Source organism: Carassius auratus, chromosome 6 (genome assembly GCF_003368295.1).
Source record: "Carassius auratus strain Wakin chromosome 6, ASM336829v1, whole genome shotgun sequence".
NCBI lineage: Eukaryota > Metazoa > Chordata > Actinopteri > Cypriniformes > Cyprinidae > Carassius > Carassius auratus.
In genome coordinates, this window is record NC_039248.1 from 9,273,779 (window position 1) to 9,300,653 (window position 26,875).

At 38.8% G+C, this 26,875-nt stretch overlaps 2 protein-coding genes across 3 annotated transcripts; both read left to right on the forward strand.

Moving 5' to 3' along the window:
• The first annotated feature begins 5,191 nt into the window (after positions 1-5,191).
• LOC113094825 (protein kinase C delta type-like) lies at positions 5,192-15,323 on the forward strand. The gene is made up of 18 exons (XM_026260469.1): positions 5,192-5,468; positions 8,876-9,004; positions 9,379-9,578; positions 9,670-9,736; positions 10,383-10,542; positions 10,620-10,651; positions 10,864-10,949; positions 11,027-11,156; positions 11,345-11,445; positions 11,558-11,648; positions 11,721-11,851; positions 11,925-12,098; positions 13,316-13,407; positions 13,535-13,597; positions 13,708-13,846; positions 13,933-14,121; positions 14,213-14,341; positions 14,423-15,323. The coding sequence occupies exons 2-18, from the start codon at positions 8,896-8,898 to the stop codon at positions 14,579-14,581; spliced, it is 2,052 nt and encodes a 683-aa protein (XP_026116254.1). The 5' UTR covers positions 5,192-5,468; positions 8,876-8,895; the 3' UTR covers positions 14,582-15,323.
• A 2,655-nt stretch (positions 15,324-17,978) lies between these two features.
• On the forward strand, positions 17,979-25,058 carry ddi2 (DNA-damage inducible protein 2). Of its 2 annotated transcripts, XM_026260421.1 has the most exons (10): positions 17,980-18,346; positions 19,161-19,287; positions 19,373-19,633; positions 19,725-19,851; positions 19,958-20,085; positions 20,360-20,488; positions 20,592-20,695; positions 20,962-21,154; positions 22,005-22,056; positions 22,311-22,408. In XM_026260421.1, exons 1-9 carry the CDS (start codon positions 18,209-18,211, stop codon positions 22,013-22,015), a joined length of 1,218 nt encoding a protein of 405 aa, XP_026116206.1. In that variant the 5' UTR covers positions 17,980-18,208; the 3' UTR covers positions 22,016-22,056; positions 22,311-22,408. The 2 variants fall into 2 exon arrangements, with proteins under 2 accessions (XP_026116198.1, XP_026116206.1); XM_026260413.1 differs by lacking the exon at positions 22,005-22,056 and having other exon boundaries at positions 17,979-18,346; positions 22,311-25,058.
• The last annotated feature ends 1,817 nt before the right edge of the window (positions 25,059-26,875 follow it).

A 26,875-nucleotide genomic window follows, 5' to 3' on the forward strand; every position in this document is an offset into this window, starting at 1 on the left:
CTTAGTGACATATTCATAAATGAAAAAAGATATATAAACGAGACTTCATGCGGTCAGTGGGAGGGGCTAAAGGCCTAAAAGGAAAATAAGGACATAAGCTAAAAGGAAAATAGTTATGAAGAAACGCTTTTTGGATTTAGGCAAGTAAAATTCTAAAAAAAAAAAAAAAAAAAAAAAAAAAAAAGTAGATTACATAACTTGAAAATCTCGTTGAATCAGCTCTGCATTTAACAACATGTAAAAATGCATTAAAGAAAACTAAACAGAGAATTAAAAGCTTGCTAAAGTACTGGATGGCTCAAACTTGGAACCTACCTTTCTAGACTGTCTATACTCCAATTTGAGTTCATGGGTGCTTCCACACAGCCCTAAGTAAGCTTCTTCAAAGTACTTGACTGCACTGAGTTAATGATAATTAGCTGTGTGCTTGAGAGTAATATTGTTAATCAAAACATCTCTAATTAGGCTTCTTGTAGGCCAACCCACTCCACCTTTTTTAATGAGACCTATACCACAGAAATTGCCTACATGAGAATAGTAATTACTTGTCAGGATCTGGTAAGGGAGGAACTCAGGTGCAGACAGGGATTCTCAAACAAAGGGTTTATTACAAAAAGGGGAAAACAAAACCCACGAGGGGGAAAACACGGAGCAAGGTAAAGACTAAATAACTAAAACAGGACTGGACTAACAAGATAAACAAGGACTCTAAATACTAGCTATAAACAAACACTCACGGTAATACAAACACTTCTTAAGGAACAATCACAGAGTGGAACAATCACAGGTACAATCACAATGAACCGACGCAAGACAGAGCACACTAGGAGATCTAAATAGGGGTACTAATCAAGACGCGACAGGTGTTACAGATAGGACAATCAAGACACGACTAGGTTAACAAGGGGGGCGGGGCAAGGGAACGAGACAACACAAGCACATGGCCCAAAGACAAGGCCATGCGCTTGTACACAAAACATGGGTCTGTCATGATCCTGCCTCAAGACTAGGAAAAATCAAGGACACGAGGGCAGAATCATGACAGAACCCCTCCCTTAAGGAGCGGCATCCAGACGCTCCTCAAGGGAACATCAAACACGAGACATGACTGACATGACGGACTGGGACACCGACACAAACCAACAAGACATGACAAATAATAACAAAGGCAGACATGAATACACGACGGCAGGGTTAGGGTGACAAATCAAAAAAAACAAACAGGGAAGGGGAGGGGGCGGGACCACAAAGTTCATGGGGGACAGACCAGGGCGGGTGGGAGGGGTAGGAAACTTAGGAGGACAGGACAAAGGCTGACGACGGGGGGTACGGGCAGGTCTGGGTGGTGAGGGGCGGGGAGGGGTCTCGGGACAACTGACCGGGGACATGACGGGAGCAGACAAGGGACGCGGGGCAACACTTACGGGACGCGGGGCAAGACTTACGGGACACGGGGGGACAACATCTACTGGACACGGGGCAACATCGACAGGACACATGACTACATCAGCAGGACACGGGGCTACACTCACGGGACACGGGGAGACGACATCTACGGGACACGGGGCCACATTAACGGGACACGGGGCCACATCAACAGGACACATGACTACATCAACAGGACACGGGGCCACATCAACAGGACACGGGGGGACAACGGCTGGACACTTAGGACTTCTGGGGACAGGGTCAGGGGACAAAACAGGACTGACGGGGACTTCTAGGATTTGGACAAGACGGGACAAATAATCAGAAAAGGCTTTAGCAGCCAGGACAACTGGCATCTCCTTACGAGATGAGACAGACTGTACAAGAGTCTTTGCTGCAGAGTCGGCCGCGGCTCTCTCCTCCGCTCTCACGACTGCAGACTTTAATACGGCTCTCTGTTTTGCCGGCTCGGGCACGCTCACCGCTGCTGGCTCGGGCACGCCAGCTCTCGACGCGGCTGGCACGGGCACGCCAGCTCTCGACGCGGCTGGCACGGGCACGCCAGCTCTCGACGCGGCTGGCACGGGCACGCCAGCTCTCGACGCGGCTGGCACGGGCACGCCAGCTCTCGACGCGGCTGGCACGGGCACGCCAGCTCTCGACGCGGCTGGCACGGGCACGCCAGCTCTCGACGCGGCTGGCACGGGCACGCCAGCTCTCGACGCGGCTGGCACGGGCACGCCAGCTCTCGACGCGGCTGGCACGGGCACGCCAGCTCTCGACGCGGCTGGCACGGGCACGCCAGCTCTCGACGCGGCTGGCACGGGCACGCCAGCTCTCGACGCTGCTGGCACGGGCACGCCAGCTCTCGACGCTGCTGGCACGGGCACGCCAGCTCTCGACGCTGCTGGCACGGGCACGCCAGCTCTCAACGCTGCTGGCACGGGCACGCCAGCTCTCGACGCTGCTGGCACGGGCATCCAGCATTGCCTCCTGTCTGCTGAGTTCCATTGTGGTCGGTTCATTCTGTCAGGATCTGGTAAGGGAGGAACTCAGGTGCAGACAGGGATTCTCAAACAAAGGGTTTATTACAAAAAGGGGAAAACAAAACCCACGAGGGGGAAAACACGGAGCAAGGTAAAGACTAAATAACTAAAACAGGACTGGACTAACAAGATAAACAAGGACTCTAAATACTAGCTATAAACAAACACTCACGGTAATACAAACACTTCTTAAGGAACAATCACAGAGTGGAACAATCACAGGTACAATCACAATGACAATGACAATGAACAGACGCAAGACAGAGCACACTAGGAGATCTAAATAGGGGTACTAATCAAGACGCGACAGGTGTTACAGATAGGACAATCAAGACACGACTAGGTTAACAAGGGGGGCGGGGCAAGGGAACGAGACAACACAAGCACATGGCCCAAAGACAAGGCCATGCGCTTGTACACAAAACATGGGTCTGTCATGATCCTGCCTCAAGACTAGGAAAAATCAAGGACACGAGGGCAGAATCATGACATTACTGTGCATGGCTCTTGTAGATAAATAAAGTATTAATAAATAAAATGAAAATTATAAACAGTTTCATATTTTTAGGGCATATAATAAATTAAATAAAGATCATTGTCGAGGTCCATGGAAAGGTCAAAGGTGATGCATATTATAGAATAAAATTTTTATTCTTTCCTATTTCTAGACCAAGAAAATTTCACTGACAATATAGAGCGATTGAGAGAAAATGTGTGTGAGAGTGTGTATGATTCTGTGGCAGTGTCACAGTGACATTGTCATGACACTTTTGGGTCTTTTAAGTGTCTTATGTTCTTCTGCATTGCAGCAGATTGATGAAGAGAGGGGGAGGAAAAGAGCCCTCATTTTTCTACAATAGATAAAAGCATTATCTATTCTTTTCTTAATCTATCTGAGGTAAATTACCCAGTCTTCTATCTAACATTGCCTAGGAACATAAATATATAAAGAATCTCTCATTTTCTAAATCATGCCAGCTGCCCTGATCTACTATTAATACACAGGAAATAAACTCATCTCTATAAAAAAAAACTTCTTCTTTTCTTCATATTTCCACTTCCCTTTTATTCGTTGCTGTTTATAAATGAATACTCAAAAGTGTTTAATTCCACTTAAATGATACAGAGACTTACACTTTTTTCATGGGTTTGTGGTGAGAAGGGGAAGAAATGTGGCTTCTGTTTTCCTGCTGGAAACTGACATATAAGGCATTACCGATCTGTCAGACAGCTGTTTACAGAGTGTGTGCATCTTTGTGTGAAAGAGTGTGTCAGACGCAAAGTTTATGCAGCACTGTAAACTTCTGTCTATGCGCACCAGTACACTAAAACTAATTCATCCGTGCGCTTAGTTGGGCTATTTGTCTGATGTTCTTTTCATAAACAAAGAAGACAAAGACAAATGATTAAATGTAATTTAATTGGTACTCTGGTTATTTTATATATACTATAACAATACACCATTTTATCTGTGTAGATCTACTCGATTACAGATAAGGGGTAGTGAAACAGCCCCCTCACCACCTCCAATTCTGCACCAGATATCTACACACACACAGCCTCTGCAACATGTTGTTTCTTTGCTTTTTTTAAATCTCACCCACACACTTAAATCTAGGACATACACTCCACAGCACTGCGGACCAAGAGGAGGAAAGCAGGACAAGACTACACACACAGAAGGATGTCGATTTTCAAATGCTGTGTCCTTAACACCCACAGTTATGTGACCTTTCAATGTATGTTTTATAATGTTCCATGAACGCATTATAGAAACCAGACACAGGATCTGTTCCTCATCTTAAAGCCTCTTGAGTAAACTATCTATAAATCACCAACCAACACAATCACTGTATCTCTTTGCATGTGTGTCCAGCTTTGGACAGAAAGCTGGCACATGTGGCAAGCTGACTTAACATTTAATGCATAATAATATTCTATTTTGTGTTACCAGTATGGCTACGTAGTCATAATATTACAATGTATAAGTGCTGGTATTGTTTTAAATTTGACTAAAGATTCACTGCTAGTATTATGCTGCCTTCATGTGCTATTGGAAATGTCCTGCAACCAACTTCTGAAACTGTAATAAGTTTGTCACATTCAAGTTCTTTGCTGGTGTAAAGAATATGAATCATGGAGGACACCAAGGACCCAGCGAGGGCAAGGTAGCGCAACTGTGTCTCCAGCAACCTGAGTTTGATTCCTGTCTCAAGGTCCCTTGGAGCTTCCCTCTCTCTGCCCTATGCTTTCCTGTGAAACTCTCTACTGTCCTATCAAAAATAAAGGCATAAAAAAAAACAAAAGTATAACTTAAAAAATAAAATAAAATAAAAATAAAGCCATAATGATATCCTCCCCCATGTTTTAAGCGTAGGGCCCATCAGTGGTACCAGAATGATCTAGCTTCCCATGTAAAAACGACTTGAGAGTCCATTCAAGGCCAATTTCCTAGTCCAATTTGCTAGGGGAACATTATGATAATAAACATTTTAATGATTACACCATTCCAATAGTGATTATTAGCCAATTAGTCACTAGTACTTATTTGCTACTAGCCACTGCTAGAATATATACTAATAATTATCGGAACAGTTGCAAAAATACAAAATAATTGAAAAGAATACGGAATATATGTTGAAATGGCTTGCCATAGGTTTGCTCTCAATAGTGGGGCATCTAGAGGTACACTGTTAGTGCCTGCCCTTCAAATGAGCCCTCTGCAAAGAGGTCACTGACATACACACTGGATGGACAGATACACGCGTTACAAACGCACCTGTGCTCTCTGTTCAGCAACCTGGCTTATTAAAGTGTCATCTGAGCGCGCGCGCTAGGCAGAAGAGGGATCGCGCGAAGAAAGAGAGCACCTGTTCGACGTCACTTCGCCCTACTTTACTCAGAACTCCACGAGCGATTTGTACTTCCTCAAACGGCTCAATCACTGAAGCGAGCAGGCGTCTCAGAGAAAAGTCCGCTTCTTCCGGAGGAGAGGTAAGAAGTTAGCAGGCTTCGTTGTTTTTTTGGATCGAATTTCGCTTGGTCGTGACGGAACTTTAGTGATGTTGCGTTTTAGTGTGTTTGACTCATTTTCTTCGCTGCTTTTTCCCGATTGATGCGCTCAACAGATTCGAGCGAGGACCGCTAAGTCAGTCTGTGTTTTTAGATACATTAGACATTCTCCTCTTGACTGTTTTTTAAATGACATTACATTTTGCAAAAAAGCTTAAATGTATCTTTAGTCTGTTAGAATGATATGAAAAGGGCGCAGTTTCACAACACTTTCTTGAACGCCGCTGTCTAATGGACCTTGACAGAATCGGCGTTTTCACACTTCGTCTTGCTAGATAACACTTCTCCGTAGTTGTAAAAACAACAGAGGTTGTGTTTCAAAATTTAGTGACCTACCTAAACAGCAAATGATGCATTACAGTCAAGTTCGCAGTCAGCTGGTGATGCTCAAAAATGCTGCATGCGCCTTTGATGTAACGTACAAAGACTTGGTAGTTTGCTACACAACTGTTAGTAAAATAAATATTATTAGTGTTTTATAAATTTTTATCCCTAGTCCCTAAATAGATATAGTTTGTGACATTGAGGGGTATAAAATACCACTGACACGGTCCTGTACAAAATATCAATGATTATTGATCCTTTACACACAACAGATGGAGCGTGGTTCTGGTTGAAATTACTGAGTTGAGTGTGTGTGTGTGTGTGTGTGTGTGTGTGTGTGTATTGGGGCATGGTGGAATTGGTTATGTCACATTTTACAGTAATTATCTACTATTTTAGTTGTTGTTGGTGGTTTGTAGAGAGGTTTCAGTTAATTTCCTTTTAATAATAACTATCCATCACTACACCAGCATATGTCTGACGTGATAACTCTTTGCAGTGGAGACATACATCCTGCTGTGGTTGAACAGTTTACACCATACCACTCTTTCATTCTGTTCAAGAGTGTCGATAGTTCCTTCCTGTCCCATACTTTAGATGTTGTGTGTGTTGCTGTGGACATAAGTGATGAAACATGCTGTTCCTTTTGAAATCAGCGAACTGAAAGACTTCAGAATTGGTGTGCAAGAATTATGTATTTCATGCACTTTAAAGCAACTGGCTACAGTGAGTTTGATAACATATTGTTAATTCCACCAGAATTTATTTGATGTGCTTTATATGCAACTTGATTTCAGTTATGCATTTGCTAAGGTCTTCCGATTGTTATATTGTTGTGTATTATAGCGTGGCTAAATGTGGTTACGTACTGGGCAGGTCAAATTAAGACACTGAAAAGTATTTATGAAATAAAATTAAAATATGTAGAACACCTCAATCTCCGTAAGTTGCATCGTTTGTAGCTATATGTATGACTTCCTTTTCCTCTGTGGAACATAGGAAAAGAAGATATTTTGAAGAATGTTGCTGACTAAACTGTTATATAAGTAGTTTAATACTTGGGGTTAGGAATTTGAACAAACCACTAATCCTTTGAGCAATACCAGTTTACCTAACAAGGCCACGCACACACAAACACACACTTCTAACACCCTTATAATTGTGTTTCAGCTCCTATTATGGCTTATCATAAGGCTTATGAGAACAAAAATTCTCTTAGCACTCATTTTAACTTCTTATATTCAGGAAAGCACATGCAGCCTCTTAACCACACCTGCCTACCCAACATACCACCATCGCTGTCTCTCTCCTTCTCTCTAACACTCATTTTCACACATACTAACAAAGGTCCAAAGCCTTTTTTATTTATTTATTTTATTTATTTATTTTTGGGCTGAATTTGGCTGCACAGGATTCATGATGCATATGTGATCATCTAGAGAGACTGATGTGACTCAAAATCGATTTCGTATTGTGCTGCAAGTTTATGTTATTGACACATTCTTCCACACCACTGATTCGCTAGCTCTAACACACACACAAACACAAGCAGAGATTTAGGTTTTTTAATGAGATGCTGCAACGTGTTTGGACTTTTCTGTGCTGGTTTCAGACGTGTTTCCATAAGTGCCCTTCCTAATTGAACCACAGCAGTGTGTATATGCATGTATGGTTGTGTTCAAATATTTCTCTCCCCGTTTTTCTTATTCATACACACTCTGTAGTAATGCAGTCTAAATACATTCACTGCAATACAACAAGCAAGTTTGTTATGAAGTTCTGTTGCAGTCTAAGCCTGAGTCATGTCATTGGCTTTCAACAGAAGTGGGTGGAGTACTTATTATTCCAGACTGGTCAATTTCAGACCCAATTATTAAAATAACCTTTAAACATCATCTGGGTCATGTTCCAAATGTTCTGATCTACAATAATAAAGCAAGATCAGGAAATAGAAATAAACGTGATAGAAGGGTAATGTTACAGATGACCAGGAAGCATTTGTCTAAATGGTCCTGTTGCATGAGAATTAAACCAAGGAACTATAGCAAAAAGGCATTGAAATATATTATATTGTGAATTATATTTTTATTTAATCTTCGTTATTAGGGTTTTATTTAAAAACCAAATCAAAACAAATATCCCACATAGTCTTGGTAGCTATTAATATAACCAATAACAGTTTAGATTAAACAATGCTTTTACACACACAAAATTTGCATACACCTAACCTGTCACATCATATGAAAATTAAATCTTTGTAAATAGCTTTTGATATTGAACATGTAGAAGTAGAATATAACTGCAACCTTCAGAAATCCAAATTTCTGATTTATTCAGTAAAACACCTTCTGATGTTCTGAAGACTGCACTAACACATCAATGTCTATTTGGTACATAAAAATGTTGTCCCGCCATTCAGTGTGTGGTAATACGAAGGAAGTATTCTACTTCTAAACACTGAGAATACTAATGAGTAGAGTTCATTTGTAAGGGTTCTGGTTGTGTGTTACACCTGCCTCTTAACATACCTTCATGTAGAGTTCCAGTGTTAGAAACTGCTTCAGTATTTTCATTTCAGGGTCACTGATCATGTCAGTCTGATCATTTCAGCATGGATTGTTTTCTGAACCAACAGAGCAGCAGCTTTTGAGAAAATACAGAGAAGCACTCAATCTCATTTACATCTAAAAAGGCGTTTGAAGTCTCAAAGGCACAGAAAAAAAAGTCCTGCTAAATACTAAAGGTCAGAGAGAGGGAGGATGGCTATTTTTGGTGATAACTGATTACAAGTAACACAACGAAGCATTACAAAACTACTAAGAGAGCAACAGAGCAACTATTAGATTTAACAATAGAACTGGCATAAATTAACTTAGGATCCCATATAAGACTAAACGGTTTTCTCTGCAGGCGCATGTGCTAGCATGAACAAAGTATAGGTTTCTGTCTTTTTTTGGTGTGTTTGGTTATAAATATGAATTTTGTTTGTCTGAATCTTTTTTTAGGCTGTGCCTGAGGGGTTGCCATGGCCCCTTTCCTGAGGATTGCGTTTAATGCCTATGATCTTGGCACATTCTCACCAATGGCTGAGGCACCATTCTGTGCCGTCAAAATGAAAGAAGCTCTCAGCACTGGTGAGTAAATGTGTATGTGGTTATTTGTGTGTAATGGGTTTCAATTGCATGGCTATGTTTGGAATGGCATACTGCCATGCGTCTTGCACAGTTTTTTTGCAGTATACTGCATGCACACAGAACAACATGCAAATCCTCCATCTGCAGAGAACTGGATTACCTGCTTTATTTTGCCAAATGAGTAGTTAAGAACAGAGCTCACTGCACAGAGTATTGTTTCCCACAAAGCAATGTTCTCATACTTGACATTAAATTCGATGTGACTAAAAGCAATATCGTTTGCTATGTTTAATATAATTTTTCTGGATGATTAATGTATCAGAACTGGCACGACTTAACAGAGTAAATCAAAAATGTCCTCCTTTCCCTTCAAGAGCGAGGAAAAACGTTGATCCAGAAGAAGCCCACCATGTATCCTGCTTGGCGATCCACTTTTGATGCACATATTTATGAGGGACGTGTCATACAAATACTACTCATGAGAACCGCAGAGGAACCTTTAGCAGAAGTTACTGTGGGTGTGTCTGTGTTGGCAGAACGATGCAAGAAGGCAAATGGACGTGCAGAGTTTTGGGTATGTGACAATATTGTTATGTCTATACACTTGTATGTGTGTCAGTGTTTGTAAATGTAGGGGTAATGTTATAGTCTTGCTTAATTTTCAGGTTGATTTGCAGCCTTCAGGAAAGGTTATGATGTCTGTACAGTTCTTTCTGGAGGATGCAGATACAGGTAAGACCCGATCACAATTAAATAACCGCTCTAAAACTAAAACTAAAAGAATGATTAATTTGAGACTGGATTGCCACTCTCATAAAAATAAAATTTCTATAAAAACTATTCCATTTAAAGAGTGTTATTCATATTATGCTCAACCAGTTTAGTACATCCATATGCCAACAATGGGCATTTTACCTTAGTTTCTACTCTTGAACTCCTTTTCAACAGACGTTTTATTCCCCGCTTGGATCTAGCCTATTGCCGTTTGCGGTGGGAAAGGTTAAAAAATTATTAAAATATATTTCAACCAAAAACATTAAGTAGCTCGAGTGTTTTCAACTGTGATGGTGATAAGATAATGAATAATCAACTAGTTCAAACAGTAAAATTAAGCTGGTTGTGGATTCACTTGATCCCAGTCGAGTTGAGTTTCTTTGGTGACATTTACATGAGATGCTTGTTCAAAAATGGAAGGAAACAGAATGTTGAAAATGTAAAAGTTGGTCAAACCTTTTAATCAAGAAATACAAAATGAATAATATATATTGTATGTGTATAAAATATTATTAATTATAATAATAAATTACTGTTAAAAAGTTCCTGTCCTCAACTTCAATTCTGCTTCCATCCTGTTTTGATTTTTCTCTTTTGCTCTTAGACTTTCATCACTCAATAGTGTCAGAAGAGGATGCGCCGAATCTCAATCGTCGTCGTGGAGCTATTAAACAGGCGAAGATTCACTTCATCAAAAACCATGAGTTCATTGCCACCTTCTTCAGACAGCCCACATTCTGCTCTGTCTGCAGAGATTTTGTTTGGTCAGTCTTGATTATTCAGTAAGATGTAAGCAGTTCATAACACAGGTGTACTTATCGTTTTGTTTTTTGCTTCCCAGGGGTCTTAACAAGCAAGGTTACAAGTGTAGACGTAAGTATATTTTGCAGTTGTTGTTTTTTTTTTTTGTTATCCTAAATACCAGTCCACATATGTCCACAGTTTGTTTTAGTAAGAAAATGCCCAAAAGGGGAACTACATGAATGGATAAAGCAAAACACTGTGAACACACAGCCTCTGAAATTTTGTCCCAAAGGCTAAGCCCCCTTAAATAAATGCATATATATATTTTTTTTCTCCACCAGAATGCAATGCAGCTATCCACAAGAAGTGTATTGATAAAATTATCGGAAGGTGCACGGGCACTGCAGCCAATAGTCGAGACACTATGGTATGAATTTTATTACACTATTCTCTATTTTTTGTTTTATTGTACCATGGTTATTTAAAGTCTTTATGTGCCTACAGTTTCAGAAGGAGCGTTTTAAGATTGACATGCCACATCGCTTTAAGACCTACAACTACATGAGCCCCACGTTTTGTGACCATTGTGGCAGTCTGCTGTGGGGTCTTGTCAAACAGGGCCTCAAATGCGAGGGTGAGTATGCCAAAATTATTTGTTAGCCATTATCTGTTTACATTATGCATTTAAAAGCATTTAAAAAAATACTTAAAAACAGTTACCAGTCCACTTGTCAGTAACAGTTATAATTACTTGGTATAAAAAGGTCTTGATATTAAACCCTGAATATATGTTTTGTAATCATCTCTTCTCTTCTCTTTCAGACTGCTCCATGAATGTTCATCATAAGTGCCAGACTAAAGTGGCCAACCTGTGTGGCATCAACCAGAAGCTACTGGCAGAGGCTCTTACCCAAGTCTCAACAGTAAATATTAATGTTTCCACACGTTTGAGGAACTTATATACTGTAAACTTTCTCTCACATTCACATTAATGCTGTTATGTTTAAAAATTTATTCATATTTGTGCCGTCATAGAAATCCACCAAACGACCCGAAAGCAACTCACAGAGCAACACACAGGATGTTGGGGTTTACCAGGATTTTAATAAAAGTCCTGAAGTTAGTGGTAGGTGTGACTGATGGTAACTAATTGTGAGAATTAAAAATATTTAGCTTTTACAGCAATTTTATATTGCAGATGGAGCTCCTTACGGTCATCTGTGGGAGGGTTCGAGTCCTCATCCCCCCTCTCGAACCACCCACCAAACGCGTATCACTGCTGAGCATTTCATTTTACACAAAGTCCTGGGCAAGGGAAGCTTTGGCAAGGTAGCAAACAAACTCTCTATCCCTCCCCACACATTCATGTACAAATGCATGTTCATCATCTTTGTGTTGTCAGGTGCTGTTGGCTGAACTAAAGGGCACTGGTGAATGGTTTGCAGTGAAGGCGTTAAAGAAAGATGTGGTGTTGATGGATGATGATGTGGAGTGCACCATGGTAGAAAAACGAGTGTTGGCTCTTGCCTGGGATAATCCGTTCCTTACACACCTTTACTCCACTTTTCAAACCAAGGTACACCACACACATTTACAGAAAAAAGGACCACAAAACTGACTCATGAGGTCCTATACCACAAAAAAAAAAAAAATTACCACAGCTCTTCCTGCGCTATAGAGTGACTGCCTTGTCCACACGAATGCGGTTATTTTTAAAACCACAGCTTTTTCTACCCAGTTTGGCCGTTCCTCCACACACAATTGCAACGCCAGGTTACCGAAACCCAAAATTTTTTAAAACACCTGCCAGGGTGAAGATTTTCAAAAACACCAGTTGCAGAGTTATGGTATAGACAGCAAAACCGGAGTTTTTGGCTTGTGACATCAGAGCCTGTGCTGTTATCTCCACCTACTTGAAACTTTTTAAGGCTTCTGATTGGCCAACATGGCTTTACACTGAGATTCACTAAAGTATTGTGGCTAAACTTTTTCAGTATGTTTGAAATGTTATGTTCATAATGTAGTCTATATTAAAATAAAAAATTGATAAAATAACAGGAAAGTTTCAAAGTGAATTTGGTTATTGTGTGTAAACTATTTTCCTACCACATGCCAAACTAATAACATGGTTGTCAGCATTAAAAGGTATAATTGTGGCTTTCTGCTGTGCAAATTTTATTTGTGATGAAAATAACAATACTTTTTCGTCAATTTTTCGTTATTTTATCTACAGATCGATGCATTTCTTACAGATTTCTGCTCTTTCAAAATCAGGCACTGATGTAGTAGCACTGTAAGATTACATTTGTTTGAAAGTATTACTGTGAAAGTGATTGTGTGTAAATGTGCTGTACCCATTTAAATCATGCTTTAGCCCGAAAATATTAAGTAAATGGAACAGACAAACTCCATGAGAACTAGCCTTTAACTTCCCGCTCGGCTATTGCCGTCATTATAACCTTCTGATTTGAGGGATCCATCTGTATCAAGCTATAGCTAAATATGTTTAAAGTGAATTCTTGCTAAATATGCAGTTATATTACAGGCCCTTGGCATGAATTGTACTCGTGATGGAGCGGTGGTAGAGTGCTCTTAGAGTGGGTGAAAACCACGACGCTCCGACTTAAAAAAAATACATATAAAGCTCCTCGCACCAGACAAAATCACGCCACTCCACACTTTGCTCCCACTCTGCTCACATATTCTGGTGTGGACATGGCCTAATTCTGACAAGATGTTAATGGAGAATGCCGTGAATGGCTATTAATTGTTAAATTTGTTCATCTTTAACAGGAGCATTTATTCTTTGTGATGGAGTATCTGAATGGAGGAGACTTGATGTTTCACATACAGGAAAAGGGGCGTTTTGATCTATACAGAGCCACGTATGTCACACATGCATTTAAACAAGTGTCTATCATTTAAAAATGTAGTTGAACCCTTGATTTAATAGGCACATTTGGCATATAAATGGCACCAAAGTAAATGTATTAAATGGACTTCTCCTGCCAGGTTCTATGCAGCTGAAATAGTGTGTGGCCTGCAGTTTCTCCATTCCAAAGGCATTATTTACAGGTACACACAACTGTTTCTCCATTGTTTTGTTGTATTTATTAATGACTCAACTCAGAATTCATAGAAAGTCTTTCTCAATCATTTTCACTGTTGCTCTCTACTTTTACCAGGGATCTCAAACTGGATAATGTGATGTTAGATGGAGATGGTCACATAAAAATAGCTGATTTTGGAATGTGTAAGGAGAATGTTTTTGGGGAAAATCGGGCCACAACTTTCTGTGGAACTCCAGATTATATTGCTCCTGAGGTATGAAACACATTTTGGCATTGGTTTACTCCCAGAACGGCAATAGCCTGGTAATGACCTGATGTGTTTGTGTGTGGAAACCACAGATTCTTCTGGGTCAGCAGTATTCATTCTCCGTAGACTGGTGGTCGTTTGGCGTGCTGGTGTATGAGATGCTGATTGGTCAGTCTCCATTCCACGGTGACGACGAGGACGAGCTGTTTGAATCGATAAGAATGGACACACCTCATTATCCCCGCTGGATCACAGTGGATACTCGAGACATGCTAGAAAAGGTGCACATGAAAAAACAAAGAATACACAGTTAAAAACAACAACAAAAATGATTTCTGCTTTTACACTTATCTTTATTTCATCTGTTTAAAGCTGTTTGAGCGTGACCCATCACGCCGTTTAGGGATTGTGGGTAATATACGAGGCCACCTGTTCTTCAAAACCGTCAACTGGTCTGCTTTAGAAAGGAAAGAAGTTGAGCCCCCCTTCAAACCAAAAGTGGTATGTTTTTCCCACTTGCATCCTATTCTTTTATTTTGTCTTTCTCTGTTTTCTTATTTGTTTGTTTTTGTTTAATTGCAGAAAGCTCCAAATGACTGCAGTAACTTTGACCGGGAGTTTTTGAGTGAGAAACCTCGTCTCTCACACTGCGAGAAAGGCCTGATCGATTCCATGGACCAGAACGCTTTTGCTGGCTTCTCATTCATTAATCCAAGAATGGAGCAGCTTGTGCAAAAGTGACACACTTACAATGTGGTCAAAAAGAATAAGATCTATTATGTTCATGTGATTGTAGTATTGAGCAAGTTTATTGGTCTAACCAAACCTACCATGAGCACTCTCCTAACTCTTCCTTTAAAAGAACTGAACTCTAACCTTCTGAGATAAGACGGGCCCTTTGTAACCTAATATGTATTTCGAGCCTCTTCGTGGTGCATCAATGAGATTGCAGTCTTGCATTTGCATTTTTAGGGTGGCCCAATCTGAATGTAATTTTTAATTTGCCCTTGCAAATTTAGGATGTCTAAAAATAACTTTGCTGGGTTAGTACAAACTTGACAGTTGAATGCAGGGAGTGTGCTCAAAGAAGTGTACGAAAACAAATTAGGTATTATTTAAATCAGTATGTGCATGATACAGTCATGGATTATGTTGTACATTTCTGCTGTGATCTGTCTGTTCTCTTTGTGTGTGAGTTAATTATGTTTAAACAAAGATAGACCGGAATTTATTGAAAGTGTGCTTTGTAAGTGTTGAATATATTGTGTTTTAATTAGTTTGAAAACAATATGTATATCTGGTACAGAAACATAGCTATCTTAGCTCTTGAGAGTGTCATCTGTTTGTGTTTTAGTGTGTATATTGTTGCATTTAAGTTTTTATAAAATTAAGAGACCACATGATCATATGCCATATGTACATGACTCTGTCTTAGAATTAGAAATTTAATGGTCCAATAAACATTTTCATGGTGAGAAAACTGACTTGGACTGAGATTTATTTTTAATGTCAGATTTAGTTTTAAATATGTCACCTACACATAAGGTTTGTAGAAATATGAATACACCTAAGGTAAAAAAGAAAAAATCATCAAATAATCTGTATAATTTATTGAAAAGGTTAATTGGAAAAATTTATTTGACCCCTTGAGTCTCACGTGGTGAAATTTACAAATTTACTTATTTGATTGGTCATCTAGAAATGCGTTCATTTGTTTGAATCTGTTTTATCTGTTTCAATTACGAAGGTTATCAAAAAGCTCAGAGATTTTTGCTAGCCTATCCACTGTGTTAAGGTTAAAATTTCACCCTTAAAGTAACTTTTATAAATGTCAGTCCTTCCTAATATTTATTATAACCGCTATAATTTAATAATCTAATAAACTTTTTTTAACCTGGGCCGACACAATGTTGCTGTCTGGGAAGTAATGTAAGTCTTTGGTTCTTTTCATTGTGATGATTTAGGCTCACATTTAACAAAAACCCAACAAATCACAATCTCAACAAATTAGAATACTTCATAAAACCAATAAAAAAAAATATTTTTAGTAAATTGTTGGCCTTCTGGAAAATGTGTTCATTTATTGTACATGTACTCAATACTTAGGTGTAGGGTCTCCTTCTTCAGCATATACAAAAAGCTGGTCAGCAGAAGGAACCATGAAGTGCTCCAAAATGTATTGGTAAACAGATACAGTGACTTTGGTTTCCAAAAAACACAATGAACCAACACCAGCAGATTACATTGCAACCCAAATCATCACAAACTGTGGAAACTTAACACTAGATTTCAAGCAACTTGGGCTATGAGCTTCTCCACCCTTCCTCCAGACTCTAGGACATCGGTTTCCAAATAAAATATAAAACTGGCTCTCGTCTGAAAAGAGGACTTTGGAGCATTGGGCAACAGTCCAGTTCTTCTTCTCCTTAGCCCAGGTAAGACGCCTCAGGAGTGGCTTAACAAGAGGAATACGACAACTGTATACAAATTCCTTGACACGTCTGTGTGTGGAGGCTCTTCATACCTTGACCCAAGCCTCAGTCCATTCCTTGTAAGTTTACTCAAACTCTTGAAATCGATTTCACTTGAAAATCCTCATGAGGCTGCGGTTCTCTCGGTTGGTTGTGCATCTTTTTTTTCCTCCACACATCAACACATTTTCCTTCCACTCAACTTTCTGTTAACTGTTGGATACAGCACTCTGTGAACAGCCAGATTCTTTGGCAATGAATGTTTGTGGCTTACCTTCCTTGTAAAGGGTGTCAATGATTGACTTCTGGACAACTGTAAGATCAGCAGTCTTCCCCATGATTTTAGCCTAGTGAACCAAACTGAGAGACCATTATAGTTTAGGAAACCTTTGCAAGTGTTTTGAGTTTATTAGCTGACTGGCATGTCACCATATTCTAATTTGTTGAGTGAATTGGTGGGTTTTGTTAAATGTGAGCCAAAATCATCACAATTAAAAGAACCAAAGCCTTAAATTACTTCAGTCTGAACTTTTTCACGACATTCTAATTCATTGAGAAGCACCTGTACTTACAGCAATTTTAATTAATATTACTTGAATTATTATAGCCAGAGTTGATGAATTAAGTTGAGCCGTAGCGCCCTCTATAGTACGGTGGTTGGGAATGTAGTTACTTGCTGGAGATAAAAATCAGTAAAACATGCCTCAAGTCACTGAAAATAGCAAGCATATTGAATGTTTAGTAGTACTATGAATCAAATGTATTTACTGTTTGTGTTATTAGTACAGTTACTTAATCGGGTTATAAATCTTGTAGTAATCACACAAACAAAGTCTACATAATGGGCTAATCGTCCATCTATACAGGGGTATAAAATTCTGACTGGCTCAATGAAAAGCATCTGTGTCAAAATAATAGTTACGGTTTCAAATAATTGAAACAAAGAAAAGGCGCGAATATATATATATATATATATATATATATATATATATATATATATATGTGTGTGTGTGTGTGTGTGTGTGTGTGTGTGTGTGTGTGTGTGTGTGTGTGTGTGTGTGTGTGTGTGTGTGTGTGTGTGCGTGTGCGCGTGCGCGTGTGTGTGTGTGTGTGTGTGTGTGCGCGCGTGTGTGTGCGTGTTAAATGATGTGTCGATTATTAATATTTATACAATTATATTTTATTTATGTTCCATTGTTAGGGCCGTTGTAGCCTAAACGTTCAGGCCCTATATGTAGGCTAATATATGTACTATATTTTATGTTGAATCAAATAATATATTTTTTTCTAAAGCTACTATTTGTAATGTCTACTTAATACTTTTTCATTTAACACTAATATAGCATTAAATAATCTTTTGGGGGTATTTATATATATATATATATATATATATATATATATATATATATATATATATATATATATATATACATATATATATATATATATATATATATATATATATATATATATATATATATATATATATATATATATATATATATATATATATAAAATATATTGAATGATTCCCTTTTAATATGATTAAATACATTAATAAATGTAATGACTTTCATTTAATTCTTTGTTCAGTTCATTTATCAATATTTGATACTGTTTTGACGTTGTATGTTGTTTCTGACTTCCTGTTTCAGTAAGCTACGACACACGTAATCGGTTTACGGCAGTGGCTAAAGAGCTGTGGAAAGGAAGTGAACGAATTCTTTATTAGTGAATTGTGGTTGCTTGTTGGCTCGTTTTTCTATGCGCTTAACCTCTTCGTACCCAGATATTACACAGTGTTTTAACGGGACAGTCCTGGGCACATTTCCCAAAGAGAAATCCCGGGGTAACGGCAGTTTTTGACAGCGAGTAGCGGTAACCGGGTTCCAGCACAATGCTGCTCACAGTGTTTTGTGCACCGAGAGACCGCTCGGAAACCACTTTCGCCCTGGACGTGTCCCCGGAGCTTGAACTCAGGGATTTTTTGGCTCTTTGCGAACTAGAATCAGGAATACCAGCAAGGGAGATTCAGGTAAACATCTTTCAAAAGAGTTTCAACAGTTAACGTTATTTAGCCTCTATGCTAATCGACCTGACGAAACAAATTAGTGTCAAACAAGCCGGCAGGTCCATTCTATTTATAGCATACTGAACCTTTGTCAACACTTCTGGAAATCCCCAGATTTCGAAAGATTTACAGGCCATAGCTATATTTGCAACGCAGTTGACAACATATGTCAATTAAACGCAGTTTGTTTGCTAAACACGAATCATATTAGGAAACTGTAATACATGGAATTGTATAGTGTTAAATATGGAAGCCACATAACCATTTCCACCACATAACAAAAAATAAACATGCTTTCCTAAATCATAATTATGACATATATTGATGTCATTATGAGATCAATAGTCAAAATGATCACACTAAGCCTCAGTTGTGAGATAAAATGTCATTATGACATGAAAGTCATCGTTTTATTGTCTCTCAGAATTCTGCTTTACCAAAGCGTGGTTGTTGTTTTTTTTATGTGTGGTGTAAGTCAACTTCCATAGACAAAACAAACATAACCGTGTCTTTATTTTATATAGGTGTGTTTTGGTATCAGATGAAATATGTTTAAAACTGAAAGAGAAACATTTTCTGTAAGCCCATTTAATGGTGCATGAATTGAAACTGTAAGCTATCATTTATTACAAATAGTGTTCAGTACTAAGACATTTGTATTTGTGAGTTGGTATATTTTAAACTTAAAATGCTCACAATATCATAGCTGTTTTGAGAAAAAGACAATATACTGTGTTTTCATATATTGAACAAAAATTATGCAACCTTTGCTCTACAGATTTCATATGCAGAGCAGCCTTTACAAGATCCCACCCGAGCCCTGGGGAACTATGGGCTGAAAGATGGAGACGTGATAGTGTTACGACAAGCAGAGAGGTTACTAGGGCCACAACCCACAGTTCCTGGTAAACCTGCATAACTTGATCAGTTTTCAAATGGATTAAAGTGAGCTTATCATGGCATTAATCATAATAAATCTTAATGTCTTAGGTCTGCCTCGCATCGATTTCAGTTCAATTGCCGTTCCTGGGACCTCCTCAGGCCAAAACAGACAGCACCAAGCCCAGCGTCCCAGTGCCACCCAGTCACAGCCACCCCGAGCTACCACCACACCAGGCCCTGCCCTTTCTCCTCAGGGATTGGACAACCCTGCCTTGCTACGTGACATGTTGCTGGCAAATCCACATGAACTGTCATTGCTGAAGGAGCGAAACCCTCCTCTTGCTGAGGCTCTACTGAGTGGAGACCTTGGTAAACGAAGATGATTGGCCTAAATGCATCTATATGGAAGACTGAATGTTTTTTCCTAAATGACAGAATTATTTTAATTTCTTCTTTTCAGAGCGCTTTACCAAGGTGCTATTGGAGCAGCAGCAGGACCGAGCCCGAAGAGAGCAGGAGAGAATCAAACTTCTGACTGCAGATCCTTTTGACTTGGAAGCTCAGGCCAAAATCGAGGAAGAAATCAGGTAATAAATAAGGGATGAGATTATATGCAAAGCAATAAGATTGTCTATTGCAAAAAGATAATAAAACAAAAGAACAGTTTTGTGACATTTTACTTTTAATTTCCAGACAGCACAACATTGAGGAGAATATGACCATTGCTATGGAAGAAGCACCTGAGAGTTTTGGCCAGGTGGTCATGCTCTACATCAACTGCAAAGTCAATGGACACCCAGTAAAGGCCTTTGTTGACTCAGGTAATAAATCGTGTTTTTGATTTTATTTTTTTTAAGTCCACTGGAAATTATGTTGTTGAGTGCTTTGTTATATATTGCTGGAGGTAATGTCAGGTTGAACAGTATGCCTTAATAACCAAATGTCAAATACTTTTGGTTAATATACAGCATCCAGGTGAGTTATTTTTAGATGTGTGCTATTTTTGCTTTTGTGTTTTTTTACACTCCTTGTAGTACTTGAGTTTTTTCATATTATATACACATTTTTCTTGTCCTTCTGGTCATCCTTCTTTAGGAGCTCAGATGACTATTATGAGCCAAGCATGTGCAGAGCGATGTAACATCATGCGTCTAGTGGACAGACGTTGGGCAGGCATTGCCAAAGGTGTTGGCACCCAGAAAATTATAGGCCGAGTTCATTTGGGTACGGCATTTATTTAGACTTGCTCCTTTAATATTCATTATGCATTTCCTCCAACATTATTTTTACCAAATCTTCCTATACTAAATATATATTTTATGTCCAGCCCAGGTGCAGATAGAAGGAGATTTCCTGCCTTGCTCTTTTTCCATTTTGGAAGATCAGCCCATGGATATGCTGCTAGGCCTTGACATGCTGAAGAGACACCAGGTCTGCTTGGAAACTTTGGTTCATAGCCAATCAAATAATCTATTTCCCGTAATGGAATCTGTTTGCCATGCCATTAATGTTGCTTTAATGGAATAAAACAAAGTTGAGGATGCAGACTTATATTCCCTAGACGCTTTAGCAAGTGAGAGTACTTTATCTCATCTGCGTTTCATTGTCAGTCTGTGTACTCAGGAAAATATTTGATATATCCTTTAATCTTACAAATACTGTCTATTTTTCTGCTAACTTAATTTTCTCTCATTCAGTGCTCCATAGACCTAAAGAAAAATGTCCTCCTCATTGGGACGACGGGTACCGAGACACGTTTTCTACCTGAGGCAGAGCTGCCAGAGTGTGCCCGGCTGGCATATGGTCCAGAGGCACGAGAGGATACCCGGCCTGAGGAGATTGCTGATCGAGAACTGGCAGAGGCTTTACAAAGATCTGTGCAGGACAGCGGTGAGAAGCATGATATGTAGACCAATGGCATGGTTTTTAGGGTTGGAATAAAAGATAGAGTTACTAGATTTTAACACAAAGAACAAATACTCATTAGTTGTGGATTTATTAGGATTTCCTCAATTAGGGATTTGTAACATTTTTAACAGTTTTGGTTTAGTCTGTCTATTCTGGTTGCAGTGAAGAACCACTCCCCCAGTTCACAAGGTGGTGCATGATGTGTGTATAAAATACACTACCATTAAAACATTTGGGGTCAGTAAGATTTTTTTATGGAAAAAAAAAAAAATTCAGCAAGGATGCATTAACCCCTTAACTGTCACTCACATTTTTGAACATAGACTTCAACAGGTTAAATTATAGACAGTTAACAGGTTAAATTAATCAAAAGTGACCGTTAAAACATTTGATATATTACGAAAGATCTCAAATAAATGCTGATCTGTGTAACTTTTCACTTCATCAAAACATCATTGAGCAGCACATCTGTTTCTGTCACATCTTTTAAATGAATTATATTTACATGTTTGGTTCCTTTAAACTGTAGTAATATTTCGTTGTTTTACTGTCCTTTTGTTTAAATGCGAGCATAGAAGACTGCTTTAAAAAACATTAAAAATCTTACTGACTTCAATCTTTTGAATGATGAATGCTTTACATGCCTGTCAAAGTACCACTGATAAAACTATCTGAGGAAACGCGCCTTATGTGGTTTGAAAGCCACCTTGTGTAGCTAATGTGATTTATTAGGTGCATGCCTCTTTTCTCTCATTCTCTGGATTTGTTTTTGCTAATTTTTGCCTCTTATTGCATGAAATGTGTGGCGTTTGTGTGCCTTAACTATGAGCAGGACAAAACTGATGTCATATGGACAGACACCTGGAGAGGGCTCTACTTACCAGGTACTACATTGAAAATGGGTATATTCATTAGCCTAATACAGTATTTTACCCAGTAAATATTGGACATATGATATACATTGGTACACACAGGAAAGGCCTCCATTTTGTGAGTAATATCTTGAGTTAAGTTAATCTTTGCCTGTCTATGATGCTGACTATTTTGCATGGTTTGCAGTGTTTGCTAGATTTGCATGATTTAAATAACTTGCTTCAATGTAGAATTTCAACTTCATCAGTTAATGTCTCTTTCATAGATATTGAAGATGGAAAAACTACCTCACCACAATCCCTGCCATTTAAACCCCTCAACCAACCCACAACATCCTCAGCCTCAAGTCACCCCCACAGTCTCACCCTAGACCGTTCCAAGTCTGCCCCAGCCTCTATAAACCAGGGAGTGCCCCCAGTTGAAATTACCACATCGATTGAATCCTCTCTGCTTCAACCCTTGAAAGTGGGTGAACCCTCTCCAGATCCCTCTGATGACACCTTTAGATCTCAGTCCCAAGGACTGGCAGATCCGATATCGTCTTGCTTGCAAACAGATGAAGATACTCCTATCCCAAGCACTCTTCCCTCTCAGGAACCATTCTCGAGTACTGTGTCCGAGGACAATGAGGTGACAGGTGACATTGTTTCAGGAGATTCCGGCAGTCCAATAAATGCGGATTTGAGGAAGGATAACATTTCCTCTGGGACTGTAGCAGCAGAATCTCCTTTTATTCTTTTTAACCCAAGGTCTCAGACTCAAACACTGGATCAGGAAGTGGACATGGATGTTTCTTCCAATGCAAAACCAGAAGCTGGCCATGACTTTCCTGATCAGTGCCAGAGAGACCAAGGTAGTATGATGGAGGATGTTTCAGGGGCTCAACCACAGCTCATGCCTGTTCCAGATTTGAACCTTGAGCCCTTTCATGCTGAGCCCTTTCATGCTGAGCCAGCCATTTCTTCTCTCCATTCAGACTCCGACAGTGTAGTACCCTGTGAAAGGGACCCACTGGAGATGGATAACATCCCTTCCTTGGCTCAAGCCCTAAAGGAGCTCCATAAACTTCTGATGTCCAACAATTGTCCAACAGTTTCTGAAAGGATTCCTGTATCTGATGCTGATGATACTACACCAAGACAAAATGTTAATGAGGTGGACCAGAATCCTGCTGCAAGAAACCATGCAATTCTGAACCCAACTAATGACTCATCCTCTAGTACTGCCACAACAAACGACAAAGAGGAAAGTGTTGCCAAAGCTGACTGTACTTCTCAATCAATGAGGGATATTCCACACTTACCAACACCAAGCAATCCAAGGCACACAGAGAACCAACCTTCTATTATGGTAGATCCCACAGTGGAACAAATGATTGAGTTCCCTGATGCAGCTGAAGGAAATCAGGCCCTTGTTTTAGAAGAAGGTTCTGGGCAAGTGACTTCTTTTCAGAGAGTTCTTGAGCTCCCTGAGAGTCAGCAAGGGCAGGACATTGTGGACAAAAACACCTCAGGCATTGACATCTCAGATGACCTGTCTCAGCAGCACCCGCTTTCTGTAGCAGCTGGCTCATCAAGCAATTCCAGCCTAGGGCCTGTTGCATCTCCTCAAGCCACTGAGACGGATCCTCTTTTTCTTGGAGACTCCATCCAACCTGCACCACAGCCCTCGATGGGACAGTTTCCACTAGAGCACATTCAGAGGATCCAGGCTTCAGGGTTCTCAGCCCCTGAGGCTGTTGAGGCGCTGGAACAGGCTCAAGGCAGCGTAGAGCTTGCCTTATTGGTGCTGCTTGCAAGAAAGATCACTGTGCCCACTTAGACTCCCAATCAACTCTTAGTGGTGGCATCAGTCAACATATGAGCCTTTTTTCTTCATGTCGTTTTCCTTTAGCAGTCCTCGTGGTTTTGTACTTGATGGTCTTCTTCTGGCTCCTCAACTTTGCCAACATACATAATGATTAAAAAATAGATTTGTGAGAAGCTGGCCATATTTCCCTTTCAACAGAACAATGATGTCTGTGCATCTCATCTCGTCATTCATCTGTGACGTCTTTTTTTTTTTTAATTTTGCATGTTGCCTCAATAGTTCCTAAGGTATTTTATTGGTTTAGTTCGAATAAATTTGATAAACCGCAAGACATTTTATAGGATTATGAATATTACTTCAGGTGGTGGGGCTCGGTAATAAAGTTTCCAATCTTTCAACGACTGCATGGTTTTAGATCTCAAAATGTTATGTGCCTGATGTTTACTGATCTTCTATAGCATCTTACTACATTTATTTTGTGAAAATAGGAGCAGATAGTAATCTGGTAAAAAAAAAAAAAAAAAACACACATTTCAGAGTTTTTTTTCCTATTTGAATTGGCCATAATGTTCAAGCTGAGGTAATTTTTTTTTCATTAATTTTTATTTTATTTGATAGTTGCCAATCCTGTATAACTTGACATGTTTTCAATAGGTTGCCTTTGGAAATTATTAAAGAATAAACTTACCGTTACCTTGTTCTTATGTGTTCATTGTCCACCAGACTTCTGTTAATTATTTAAAACAAATCTGAAGGGGAAGTCATCCTTTTATTATTAGTAGTATTTCTTTTTTTCAGATTTCTGATGTTGTGGATGTGGCTGTAGCGTTTTACATTGTGTTTTTGATTTAAATGAAACGGACAGGAAAAAGCTGGTGCTGACAAAGTAGTCTACAGGAATGTTTTTTTTTTTTTTTCTTCCCCTTGTGCCCTTAGGGCAGCTACCACTACATATTGTTGGGAAGTCTGTGTTTTATTCTCTTATCTGTTGTCCCTTGTCTAAACACTTTGTTTTAGTGTAAAGTTCTGATGTGCCCTTTACAGCTGTCTGTTATCTTTTGCCATGTCTATACCTTCTTGTTATTTTTAATCTCTGGGTCATATATCATTTGTGTTCAATCTATTTGAAAAGCTCCATTTCATCTTGTATACTATACAGTTTAAAAACCAAATAAAAGGAAAAAAGTGATTCTTATATTTCAAATGTGTGGCTGTGTTTTTTTTTTGTATTGTTAGTTGACTGCAGGAAATGTGAAAGTGCAAGAAAGTAGTGCATAAGCATAATGCTTTGAATGTTTTAATATTGGACATATTTATAAGAAAAGTCTTGTCATTGTAAAATGCCAGCTTAAGGCTGCTTAAATTACTAATAACCAAGGGTCATTCATCATTTATAATAAAAGGGTGGAACTCACTCTAAAGTGTTAAATTGTACCCCAAAACCAAAATATATATTACAAAATATTTGTATTAATATATAATATTGTTTGAATTGAATATAGTGTGTAATAAAATTAAATTAATTTTGTTACCTAAATCGTTATCTAAAATGTTAGATCTAAGTATTTCGTAAGTAAAAAAAAATATGACACATGATATGATGACATTTTCTTTATTGTTCGGTTCAGCCAATAATAAAGTAATCTAAAGTAATGTCCAGTTAAATGCATATAAATTATTTGAATGAAATTGCACAGGTAAGAAAGGTATAGCCTACGCACTCCGAAAAATTCAAATTTTAAATTCAAATTCAATCACAATGTTTAAAACACTGAAAAGTTAAAAAGCCACAAGAAAGTTTACCGTATTCTTATGGCTCATGATGAGAGAATCTAGGCAGATAGAGACTGTTACAGAATCATTAGATGGGGACACTGATAGTCCCGGGCTGGATGAAAACAGCCCTTAAACTAATAAGGAGGACTGTGAAGGGTTTGAAGGACTTGATTGGTATGTAATGTAAAGAAATGTGACATTTGTTTGATATTCCTATGTTCTAATGTGGCTTGACAATAACTATTTCTAAACTGTTGTTTTATTTCCTTTTAACCGCCTACCTGAGGTTCAAGGGTTGTAATGCATGCTTTTAAAAATGTTTCAGATGGTGCCAGGATGGTGGGTTGAATTTATTTTGATCTCTCTTTTTCTTGACACATCTGAGGGGTTTTCTAAAGCTCTTAGATCTGTTGCAACCTCACATTTATGGAACTTTATATGGTTTTCTCTGCCTATTTCATCCTCTCTAGAGAGATACCGTCTGAAATCATTTGTGATGCACTGTGTGGAAAGTGAGGTGAAAAGGTAACGTTTGTGAATCACAAAATGACAATTTGGGCATCCAGTGTTAATTTCTGCCTGTACATCAGCATTTCCCAAAAATGAAGTACCTTCTTTTCAATAATTTTCAGGGCAGATGCTACAGAAGTCAGTCTTCAGCCAGAGGAAACATATGTTGCCCAGTTTTAATCAGAGTGTATTAGTAGTTGTCAGTTTACAGATGAATCTCTCCAAAATGGTTGACCAGATACTATATCACATTTCTGTATCATTCTGTAACGGGTCACATTTTATCAATCGAAAGACAGAAAAAAACTTGTTTAACCTTAAGGCCGCTGTGTTATATCTGATAACCAAATTTAAAATTAGGCTTTTAAATGATCGTGATTGAAACTTTGCTAAAAACTGTTGAATTCAGTTCACTACATGCCTTGTGTTGTCTGATTTATAGTTTATGCTTTTTTAACAAGTATAATGGCTCTTTCATTTTTTTATACTTTGAAATCTACAAAAAAAGGTTATAAAGTAAACATAAGAGTAACTTATGTTGTTAGTGATATTTTGAGATGAAAATTTACTGTAGTCTGCAATACTGTTTTAAGGTTTCATTGATTTGCATTACTATAAAAACATTTCATCTGCCAGTAGCCATAAAAGCCTGATGTATCTCATATGATGCTCAACAAAAAAGCACATGCATATTTAGCATATATATTTCCTATTTCTAACAAGTCTGCTGTACAT

Excerpts from the sequence above, each read along its gene's own strand:
- LOC113094825 (XM_026260469.1), top strand. The coding sequence starts at position 8,896 with ATGGCCCCTTTCCTGAGGATTGCGTTTAATGCCTATGATCTTGGCACA. Across the intron at positions 10,543-10,619 it reads GTCTGCAGAGATTTTGTTTG|GGGTCTTAACAAGCAAGGTT; the intron begins GTCAGTCTTGAT and ends TTTGCTTCCCAG. Across the intron at positions 10,950-11,026 it reads CCAATAGTCGAGACACTATG|TTTCAGAAGGAGCGTTTTAA; the intron begins GTATGAATTTTA and ends ATGTGCCTACAG.
- ddi2 (XM_026260413.1), top strand. The coding sequence starts at position 18,209 with ATGCTGCTCACAGTGTTTTGTGCACCGAGAGACCGCTCGGAAACCACT. Across the intron at positions 19,288-19,372 it reads GCCACAACCCACAGTTCCTG|GTCTGCCTCGCATCGATTTC; the intron begins GTAAACCTGCAT and ends TTAATGTCTTAG. Across the intron at positions 20,086-20,359 it reads AAAGGCCTTTGTTGACTCAG|GAGCTCAGATGACTATTATG; the intron begins GTAATAAATCGT and ends ATCCTTCTTTAG.